The sequence below is a fragment of the Phascolarctos cinereus genome, unplaced genomic scaffold (genome assembly GCF_003287225.1).
Source record: "Phascolarctos cinereus isolate Bilbo 61053 unplaced genomic scaffold, phaCin_HiC Scaffold_1;HRSCAF=81, whole genome shotgun sequence".
In the NCBI taxonomy this organism is placed as follows: Eukaryota; Metazoa; Chordata; class Mammalia; order Diprotodontia; family Phascolarctidae; genus Phascolarctos; species Phascolarctos cinereus.
In genome coordinates, this window is record NW_027555514.1 from 81,549,729 (window position 1) to 81,561,939 (window position 12,211).

At 35.9% G+C, this 12,211-nt stretch overlaps 1 protein-coding gene across 1 annotated transcript in view; it reads right to left on the reverse strand.

The window, feature by feature from the left end:
- DYNC2I1 (dynein 2 intermediate chain 1) overlaps nucleotides 1-12,211 on the reverse strand; it is an 84,107-nt gene that overhangs the window by 23,873 nt on the left and 48,023 nt on the right. The window contains 4 exon segments of the mRNA XM_020990347.2: nucleotides 2,167-2,329; nucleotides 3,818-3,990; nucleotides 5,487-5,616; nucleotides 11,481-11,572. Coding sequence (XP_020846006.1) covers nucleotides 2,167-2,329; nucleotides 3,818-3,990; nucleotides 5,487-5,616; nucleotides 11,481-11,572 — 558 coding nt within the window.

Here is a 12,211-nt window from a genome sequence, read left to right on the forward strand (position 1 = left end):
TTATACAATCATCAGATTTATCAGGCATCTGAATACCTAACAAAGATGCATATTTACTAAAAACAGGAAGAAAAAAATCTCACAAATTACTATATTCCCAATAAATAAAGAACTATGCTTTTGTACTATATTTAAATGATTACATTGTTTTAAGTGATTATATTTTTACAAATAATCACATTTAAAATATAACCAAGACTCCTTTTATAATTAAACTACCTGTATTACACTTGGCTACAACAGCAGTTGCACATAAACAGTATTAATGCAACATTAAGACTCAATCTATAATGCTGAATTATTAATGATGTGGAAAATCAAGCAGCAAGTAAACAGAGACATATTACTTTCAAGTTCCATTAGAAACAAAGAGAATAACCACTAAAACTCAGGAAGGAAAAAATTGGAAAATTTTTTTAAAGACGGATAATTTTTGTCCCCCAAATGAAAGCAACTCAGTAAGCATCATTTATGACAATTAACTAGTTATCATTTAATGAGCAGAAAAGAGTGAAATACATTATTCACACCCAGACATCAATTTCACTGCGTAAAGACTACAAAAATTTTTTTTCCTGGACAAAGAAAATAGATAGAAATTTCAAAAGAGTTAGTAGAGGTCACTTTACAATGTTATTTTGAGCCCGATTTCTTCCCAGTGAAGCTGAAGCCTAAGGAGTAAATCCCTTAGTGACTGTTGTTCCGGGAGAGAGATATGTGAAAAGTTCTATTTCTGCATAAAACCTGAAACTGCGACAATCCAGCCTCTGGTGAATATTGGACACAAGAGAAAATACAGTAAATGGCCATTTACAAAGAATCCATACAACCCTAAAGTAACTGGAATTCTTTTTCGCACTGGGCCAAAGAGACAAATGATAAAGGCACAAGCTGAGAGCAGGAAAGTCAAATCTCCTGGCCTTCTATAGCCACAATACTTTACCATCATAATAAATGTTCATAATGATATTCTAGAGTCCTTTGACATGTCTAAGTGTCTTAAAATTGCTAATGTTGAGTTTATTCAATCGGTATGTATGTCAGAAAGAAGAGGTAAGCCAGTCATATAGCAACAGTGATGCTCATGTGCTTCACCGGCATCACTCAATACAACATTTATTAAGCACTTACAGTGTGTCAGGCACTGCGCCAAGCCTTGGAGATTCAAGTACAAAAGCGAAATAAGTCCCTGCCCTCTAGGAACTTAAATTCTAATGGGTGAGACAACATGAATATATATAATCTCTAGATAATATATGTACATATGCTATCTAGAGCATATATTTGTTTAATATGTGTGTATATATATATATATATATATATACTATGTGTGTAGATATATAGATATAAACATTATACATATATACACATAATATATACAAAATGAATACAAGGTGGTTTGGGAAAGGAGACAACCCTGTCCTTCTGAATGGTTCTTGGCTCATCTATCAAGCCCTGTAATTCAGTTTCTTTTGCTGAGTCATCATCCATGTGTCACCAGGTTTCTGAAATATTCTCCCAACTCACATTTACACTGGCAGGGGAGTCTCCAGAGGGAAGCCACTGCATCTCTCCTCAGAGTTCTAAGGGTATTGCTAAGGAGTTGGGAATGACTAAACACGTCACCAAAGGCATACTCTACTTAATGATCATCAGATGAAATCAATACTCAGCTAGACTTAATTTGTTTTTAAAAATATATTTTTACAACCTAACTTCAACATACTTTCCCAGCACTATTATACACTATATACTCTTCTTCACAAACTCTTCAGTCCAGATAAACTGTCCTTTTTGCTGCTTATCCCAGATGACATTCCATTTCCTATCTCCATGCTTTCATCCATGCCTGAAAGGTACTCTGTTCTCATCTCCACCTCTTAGAATCCCAAGTTACTTCCACACATTCTAAGACATAATTTGTAAGCAGATTTGACTGAACACTGGTAAATAAGTTAACTTAAAAAATATATATCATATATAGTATATATACACATATAAACTATAGTAACAGTATAATGATAGTATAATAGTATACTGACAATAGCATATACACTACAATAGTATAATGATAGTATATAATAGAACGATATTATGTGTATATATGTTTATGTATATGTGTGTGTGTGTATACCATTTCTTGAAAAGAAAATCGAAACTACTGACCAGTAGAAAATGTTGCTGTTCTGAATGTCCAAACACAATCTTTTAATTTTACGTAGTGATGCATCCTGGAGTCCTCTCGTAGATCCCACAAAACTACTGAGCCATGGATTGTTCCAGCAAATAGTAAAATTGCTTTAAAAGGGCTAAAACAGCAGCACATGACCTTTCAAGAAAACCAAGAAAAGAAACTACAATAATTGAACTGTCCTAAAACTACAAAGAAAACATAACCTTGTTTTTTGCTGAGCTGCAGAAACTTTTGCAGTAGCCTCTTCCTACATAACTGACTTACTTGACTTTCCTTTTCCCACTCCCACCATTTTATTTATAGTAAGTGTTTGTATTACAGAATATATTTTCAATCCTTGACAACTAATTACTAAATAAATTATTCTTAGGCAGGAGCTCTAGTTTGGAAGAAAAGGGAAAGAAGGAGCAAAATAATTTTAAAATTTCCCTTTTCTCAACCCAAATCTTGAGAAACAGTAAGTAAGTCCTTCAAAACCTACCCCCACACACACATTTCTAATCTTCTTATAGCTTATATTTCCACCCCCTTCCATACTCTGCAAACCAAACACTGGCCTCTTTGCTATTCCTTGCAGAAAACTCTTTATCTTCTAACTCTAGACACTTTCAATGGTTATCCTCCATGTTTAGAATGCTCTCCACCTCAACTCTGCCTCCTGGCTTCTCTGGCTTCCTTCAAGTAACAGCTAAATTTTCCACCTTCTACAGGAAACCTTTCCTGATCCCCTTAATCTTAATTACTAATTCTCCCCTCTGTTGATTATCTCCAGTTTATCCCACACGCAGCTTGTTTATACATAGCTGTTTGTATACGGTCTCCCCTATTAGACAGTGAGCCCACTGACAACAGGGATTGCCTTTTGCCTTTCTTAGTATTTTCAGCACCACTACAGTGTCTGGCACATAGTAGGTGCTTAATAAATGTTTCTTGACTGACTGACTCTTGAAAAGTATGCCTTAAACTGTATCCTGAGGATCTTCAAAGCAAATCTCTATCAAGAGGTAGGCAAAAAAATTCTTAAGATAATAATCTTCAAGGGAAAATCCATAACCTCTTAATTGCAATAGTAGCAGAAACACTCCAGTTTTTTTTAATTTCCAAAAGGTCTAAAGATATTAACAACATATAGAGTAGCCATAGTCCAAACCAAATAAAAGAATACAATAGATGGTTCTAAGACCATAGTCAGTTTGAAAAATGTTTTTCTCAAGCGCGAAGTTCAAGCTTTTCAAATAATCTTCCTTGACCATAGGAACTACCTTCAGACAACCACTTCCTCCAATAATAGAACAAAGTTGGTTTTCCCGAACTGAACCACTGAGTAGGGAAACTATCATTCTACTTCACTTATAAGTTTATGAAGCAGACAATCAGTGGGGCACTGAAACCATCTTTTATATCTCAGTGTCTAACAAAAAACACAAACTTTTTCTTACCCTCTCCTTTCACTTTTTAAAATACTCTCTGATGCACTTTATTCCCATGATTTTTTCTTTCTTTTCTGCTCCCCTTTCTCATCAATCCATGTCCAACTCAATGAATTACAAAGCCCTCCATGTTCATCCTTTTGGCTGATAAGTACACAGTTCCCAGACTGAAAAGATCAACCCTTAACTGTACCTTTGATTCACAGATTAAAATTTTCTGAGGGCTGGAAGGCTGCCAAATGTCCCATACACAGAGAATATATCTTTTATCCAGTATATCAGAGAACGGCTTTTCAGGTAACTCATGAACAGAAACTAAAGTTTGTCTCTGAATTTCAGAAACATGTAAAGAGGACACTTTTCGATCTAGGGAAGAAATGAAGGAAAAATTTCATTCAAGTGAAAAGTAGGTTGCTGAAATAAAATCCCTATTTAATCAAAGCTAACTTAAAATATCAAAACGGTGAAAAGTTCAATGTTTATGGTGTAATTGCGGCTATATAAGTATGGCTGAATAAACATTCTGGGTTTTTTCCATTATGTTCACTCCAAATCAATTCAATAAACTAACTACTAAGGCATTAACTATATGCAAGGTACTTGGGTAGGCACTGGGGATAAAAAGAGCAAACCAAAATAATCCTTATGCAGAAGACATTTACATTCAAACAGGTTCAATCATGAAATAAAACTTAATAGAACTATCACTTCAGTTGGTCTGAAATCTCTGTTCAAAAAGAGAAACTTCATTAGTTTCCCAAAAATACACAGACAAGCCATCGTGTGAGGTACTGTCCTTTCACAGAATCTTAGCGTAGTAGAACTGAAAGAGACATCAGGTGACATGAAAGATTGCGTGGTATGATGTGGTACAAGTGGTACAAAAGGAGTGCTTGAGGAACAGTCAGATTTGGGCTCCAATCTTATATCTGCTCTGAATTATCTCTATAGCAATGGCACTTCACTTCACTTCACACCTGGGTCTCAGTTTCCTAATCTGTAAAATGAAAGGACTGTTTCAGATGATCCCCAATCTAATAATTCTACAAATTTCCCTGTGAAATTAGGGCTTTCTTAAAACATTTCTTCTGTTTATGAACATCAATTCTGTATAATAAGAAAAATAACATAATCCACATTTTTATTTTGCATCATGCCTAAACTGCTTAATAAATGTTTTACCTAATCTAATTAATAGAGCATTTTAAAGCCTGCAAAGCACTTTACATTTGAATATCATATTGCTATAAACAAGTTTTTCATGTTTTGTAATGACAATTTGGCACACTGCTAGCAGCTGTTGTAGATCTAGGTTTCACAAATATATAGAAGGCTACAGAAAACCAATGCTTCAGAGACTTTCAGTTGAATCTGGAGTTTAATGCCATGCTGGTGACCAATTCGGTCTCTGAAAGGACATTCTTGATTCAGACAATCATAAAATCTCAAGTGATATAAAAGACCTTAGAGATAATCTACTCTTACTTACTACTGAATGTCTACATTCAGTGTCCCCTCTGTAACATTCCTAAGAGGTAGGTGTCACTCAGTCTTAGCTTGAAAATGACTGTGGCTTTGGGTGAACTGTCACCTTACTTCTGGGGCAGCTGTAATTGTTAATAAAAATCTCCCTCATACTGAGCAAAACCCTATCTTTCATCAGTTGTTATTAGTTCTGCCTTCTGGAGCTATTCAGGATAAACTGAATCCCTTTTTCCATATAACAGCCTTTCAAATACTTGAAGCCAGCTATCAAATGCCCCCTCTGGCACCACTCAAGTCATCTGTTCTCCAAACCTAAACTATTCATCACTGACTGATCATATCGCTTATTAGATGAAGGACACACAATAAAGTCTTACTTTGTAGGAATGGTAGGTTAGTGTTCATCTGGGCACAGCTTTCACTAATATTAAGGGCATTTTCTTGAGACCTGAGATTCCAACTGGGTTCAGTTGCAGCACGATCTTCCTCAAGTAATACAGCAATCACCTGTCCAACACAAAAAATGATGTTTTTTAAATATGGAATTTTCACATTTGTTGATTTTTCCTTGAAAATTATTTTACATTTTTCCACCCTGAAAATTTGTTGGTTAAAATCATATTTCAATAGTTAAATCAGTCCAATAGTTTAAAAAGTTAATTTTCTGCTATTTCTGGAGAGTAGTTGAAGTTGATTTAAAATGACTGCAACATTATAGGCTATTTAAATTATTTTGTTACAGGAGAATGTGCTGTAATTAACACAGCATTTGCTTTGTAGCACTCTATTGTGCTTGACTTGTATTGTCATATATTATTATAGTAATCACCCTATGTGGCTTATCTTCCTACTTCACTGTTAGCTCCATTAAGAGCAGGAATAATCTTACTCCAACTGAATATTGTCCCCAATGCCTAACACAGGGCTCTCCATGTAGTACATAGTCAATATTTGTGGAATTTTATTGAATTGCTAAAAATAACATTTCTAGTCTGAAAAGGCTAGAGAGGAGACAGGGTCCTGTCTGCTCTGAAGTGAAGTAGAAGGTATAAAAATATGTATCATGCACCCTCTATAATTCATATCTTAAATATGACAAGTGCCATATTTTCATACCAATGTTTTAGAGATATTTAATCATATACACAGGCATCATTTAAAGAGAAAAGTTGAGATGTGATAATAACATACAATTAATCAGTGATCATTCCACAACAGCACATTTGCCTCCATGGATCATATGCACTGAGAAATGACCATTCTCTCTTCAGACCTCCCAGAGCATTTAAGTTATACCCCTCTTAAGCATTTACCATGTGTTATACTATAGTTTTAGAATATGTGTTTTATTCTCCTATGAGACTATAAGCTTCTGTGATTAGGGCCCACATCTCATTTATTTAATCTTTTGGTTAAAAACATACAACAAAGTCCTCCTTTGAAGAAACAGTAAGTCTACGAGCTAAGCTCCATGTGGCTAGATACCATGTCTGACTTAATTTGTATCTCTACCATTCCCTAAAATGGTGGTCAAAACACAGCAGACATTTAACAACTCTCAGTATCCTAGGTAACTCTCTAAGACCATAAGCTTCAGAACAGTTGCTGGTCTACGCTGTTAAAGGGAGTGTTCATTCACTCAGTCATGTCCAACTCTTTGTGACCCTATGGATCACAGCACACTAGGCCTTCTATCATCTACTATCTCCCAAAATCCGTCCAAGCTCATGTTCATTGCTTCCATGACACCATCTATCCACCTTATCCTCTGCCGTCCCCTCCTCCTTTTGCTTTCAATCTTTTCCAACATCAGGATCTTTTCCAATGAATTTTGTCTTCCTGTTATGTGGCAAAGTATTTAAGCTTCAGCTTCAGTATCTGTCCTTCCAATAAGTAGTCTGAATTGATTTCTTTAAATATTGACTGATTTGATCTCCTCATTGTCCAAGGGACTCTCAAAAGTCTTCTGCACCACAATTCAAAAGCGCTGATTCTGTGGCATTCCCCTTTCTTTATAATCCAGCTCTTACAGCCATACATTTCTACTGGAAAAACCATAACATCTAGAACTTTGTCGGTAATGTCTCTGCTTTTCAGTATGCGGTCCAGATCTGCCATAGCTTTCCTTCCAAGGAACAAGTGTCTTTTAACTTCATGGCCATAGTTGCCATCTGCAGGAATTTCTGAGCCCGAAAATATAAAGTCTGGCATTGCTTCCTTTTTGTCTCTATTTGCCAGGAAGTGATGGGACCAGTTGCTGTTTTCAATGTTAAACTTTGAAACAGCTTTAACACTCTCCTCTTTCACCTTTATCAAGGGGCTTCTTAATTCTTCTTCATTTTCTGCCATCAGAGTGGTATCATCTGTATCACTGAGATTGTTGATCTCTCAGCAACCTTAATTCCAGCTTTTGATTCATCCAGCCTGGCATTTCTCATGATGTGCTGCTCTGCATATAAGTTAAATAAATAAGGTGACAACTATACAGCTTCTTATATGCCTTTCTCATCTTAAACAATCAGCTGTTCCACATTCAGTTCTAACAACTGCTTCTTGACTGGCACACAGGTTTCTCAAGAGACAAGCGAAATGATCTGGTACTCCCATCTCTTTGAAGATTTCCTACATTTTCTTGTGATCCACACAGTCAAAGGCTTTAGTTTGGTCAATGAAGCAGAAGTAGATTTATTTTTTTTAGAACTCCCTTACTTTCTCCATAATCCAGTGAATGTTGGCAATTTGATCTCTAGTTCCTCTGCCTCTTCAAAAACCAACCTATAATTCTGGTAATTCTCAATTCACATACTGCCGAAGCCTAGATTATAGAATTTTAAGAATAACCTTGGTGGCATGTGAAATGAGTGCAATTGTTTGGTAATTCGAACACTCTTTGGTATTGCCCTTCTTTAGGACTGGGATATTAAACTGCTCTTTTCCAATCCAGTGGCCACTATTGTATTTTCCAAACCAGCTGGCATATTGAGTGCAGCACTTTAAATGCATTGTCTTTTAAAATTTTAAAGAGCAATGCTTCCTAACTTCACTCTCCAGGAAGTCTGGCTCTAGATCAGTAACCACACCATCATGGTTATCAGTGATGTTAAGATCTTTCTTGTAGAGTTCTACATATTCTTGCTACCTCTTCTTTTTTTAAAATAATATTTTATTTTTCCTTATTACATGTAAATACACTTTTTTATATTCATTTAAAAAAACTTTTTTGAGTTCTAAGTTCTCTCCCTCTCTGAAATGGTAAGCAATTTATACATGTACACTCATGCAAAACATCTTTCCATATTGGTCATGTTATGAAAGAAACACAAACCAAAAGAAAAAAAAATAACCATGAGAAAAATAAGGTAAAAAAGAATATGCTTCCATCTATATTAAGACTCCATCAATTCTCTTGAAGTGTACAGCATCTTCCTTTGGAATCAGCTACCACTTCCTAGTCTCTTCTTCTGTTAAGTCCCTACCATATTTGTCTTTTATTGTGTCCATTTTTGCATGAAATGTTCCTCTGATATCTCTAATTTTCTTGAAGAGATCAAGTCTTACCTTTCTCATTCTATTGTTTTCTTCTATTTGTTTGCATTAGTCATTCAAAAAAACCTTCTTATCTCTCCTTGCTATTCTCTGGAATTCTGCATTCAGTTCTCTTTTTCCTTTCACTTTCCTTCTTTCCTCAGCTATTTGTAAAGCCTCATCAGACAGCTATTTTACTTCTTTGCTCTTCTTTTTCTTGGGATGACCTAAATAAAATTCTTTATGAATATGCAGTTGAAGTGATGAAAGATTTAAGGAATTATATCTGATAGATAAGAGTACCTGAAGAACTATGGATAGAGCTTCGCAATATTGTACAGGATGCAGTGACAAAAAACATCCTAAATAAACGCAAGAAATGGAAGTGGCGTCAGATTTTATATTCTTGGGTTCAAAGACCATTGAAGATGCCAACTGTAATTATGCAATTAAAAGACCCTTGCTCCTTGGAAATGGCAAATCTGCACAGCATACCAAAAAGCAGAGACATCACCTTGCTAACAAAGATCCAGATAGTCAAAGCTATGGTTTTTCTGGTAGCTATGTATGGCTACAAGAGTCGGACTATAAGGAAGGTTGAACACTGCAGAATAGATGCTTTCAAACTGTGGTGTCAGAGAAGACTTCTGACAGTCCTTTGGACAGCAAGGAAATCAAATTAGTCAACACCTGAAGAAATCAATTCAGACTACTTATTGGAAGGACAGATACTCTGACCACATAATGAGAAGACAAGATCACTGAAAAAGACACTGATGTTGGGAAACAATGAACACAAAAGGAGAAGGATAAGATGGATAGATGGTGTCATGGAAGCAATGAATATGAACTTGAACAGACTTCAGGAGACAGGGGAGGACAGAACGGTCTGGTATGCTGTGGTCCATGGGGTCAAGAAGAGTCAGATACGACTGAACAACTGAACAACAACAACAACATATGAACAGATGGATTTCCCTATTTTCTTCAAATTAAGTCTGAATTTTGCAATAAAAAGCTCATGATCTGAACCACAGTTAGCACCAGGTTTTGTTTTAATTGACTATATGGAGCTTCTCCCTCTTTGGCTGCATGGTATGAAATCAATCTGATTTTGATACTGACCATCTGGTGATGTCCATGTATAGAATTGCCTTTTGGACTGTTGAAAAAGTGTGTTTGCTATGACCAGCGCGTTATCTTCACAAAACACTCTCTGTCTCTGCCCTGCTTCATTCTGTACTACACGGCCAAACTTTCCTGTTATTCCAATTATCTTCTGATTTCCTACTTCAGCACTCTCATCTCCTATGATAAATGAGACATCTTTTTCTGATGATATTTCTAGAAGACATTGTAGGTCTTCATAGAACTGATCAACTTTGGCCTCTTTGGAACAGTTGGAACATAGACTTATATCATTGCAATGTTGAATGGTTTGCCTTGGATTCAAACATGCTCCTCACTGAGTGGTGCCCTCTAAAAATTATATTACAAGTAGAAAGAGATAAGGTGGATGAGCAGAGTGGGACCAAATTATGAAGGCCTTGAAAGCTAAACAGAGAACTAAGGTGGTAGATAACAGGGCCCTACTATAAATTCTTATGCTAGGAAGTACCATAATTAAATAATCTGCTGTACTGCTGCATCATAAGAACCCCTGGGCCTTCCTACTGACCTGCAGATGAAACCTCCCATATGTGTTGTCTCCTCCATTAGCATGTTAGCTCCCGGAAAGCAGCTTTCCTAAAACTAAGCCTGGCTTTCCTAATCGTATCCCTGGTACTTTGCATATAGTATGAGCGCAATTAACATTTTTCATTCATGCAGTGCTTTAGGAATATTAATCTGGCAACAATAGGAGAATGGATTGGAAAAGAAAAATCTCAGAATCAAAAAGTCCTGTTAGAAGACTGATTCAGTAATTTAATTGAGAAATGGTAAGTGAAAAGGAAAGGATGAATCTGAGAGACATCTGGAAAAAAAAACTGATATGATTTAGTGATGGAATGGATGTAGGAGATAAAGAACAAAGGGGTAAGACCAAATACTCTACCTTCAACATGACCTGTTACATTTTTACCTTGTCACCTACACCTTTCTCCCTCATATCCTACTATAACCCATTTGATTTCTTCTGCTCATCCCAGTCTCAATTTAATTTTCTCTCTGAACTCCCCAAGAAGCTAAATGGGACCTGGTATAACCAAAAAATACATATCAAAACATGTAAAATCTTCAAAATGAATATACAAGGGGCAGCTAGAAGTCAGGAGGACCTGAGTTCAAATCCGACCTCAGACCACACACCTGACACTTACTAGCTGTGTGACCCTGGGCAAGTCACTTAACCCCAGCTGCCTAAAAAAAAATGAATATACAAAAAAAAAACCCTTTATGACAATGGTGCTAGATCCTTGAAGTTAAGTGTGCTCTATTAGTTGTTACTTTATTTTGTGTGGTGAGATCTGGTGGAAGACTCCACCATACTTTATCCAAATACCCATAACTATAAGGCATGAAATAATAAAGTATTACTGTCTTATTTTTCTTTCATTGCTATGTTTATTAGCTATAAATAATACACCATAACATTTTTGTTTATGTTAACTTCAGAACATACAAAACAAATAATAATAGATCGTGTCTTTGCCATTTTACTTTCTTGTAAACTACATACAAAATGTAAAGCAGCTTGAACGGTGTCACATATACAGAAATATTTAATATATACTATATTAATCATCATTTTTCTTAAGGTTTGTCTTAGGCAACACAGACAGCCCAGGTATTTAACCTTTCCCCATACACCGTAAGCACAAACATTTGTAGAACATTGACTATACCTGACAAGCAGCCCGGAGAAAACTAGCTAACCTTGGTGTGTCAATCTTTGTTACATATGTACCATCAGATATATCTCTGCTGTTTTTAGTACCTGAAAAAAAAATTAGGTAATGCTAATTATTATTACAATTATTATAATTACTAGTATTTCTATACCACAAAATGATAAGAACAATCTTTAAGAGGCACATTGTGATTTAAAAGATTTTAGTAACTAAAACTTCCAGCTTGAAGGTGTGTAAAATTTTGGGCATCTAGATTAGTACAGTGGACAGAGTGCCGGGCCTGGAGTCCTCTCTAGCTCAAATCTGGCCTCAGACACTTACTAGCTGTGTGACCCTAAGCAGGTCACTTAACCCTGTTTGCCTCAGTTTTCTCATCTATCAAATACGCTGGAGAAGGAAACGGCAAACTACTCTAGTGTCTTTACCAAAAAACTCCAAACGGGTTCACAGAGAGTCAGCCACAACTGAAAATAACTGAACAACAACAATGACAACAATAACAACAAAGTAACTAAAAAGCTGTCAGGAAATAGGTCATAAATTTCTAAATCTGCTAATGACATATTATACATATTTTACTTCAGGTTCTGCAGATGTATTTTTTTAACCAGACCTGTGATTTCATTGGTACAGGCAGCTCCTGTGAGGAAACTTCCTCATCAGTGCAGATTAGAAGTCCCACCTCTGAGATAACTGAATTGCTCAGGGTCACAAAGCCAGAAGAT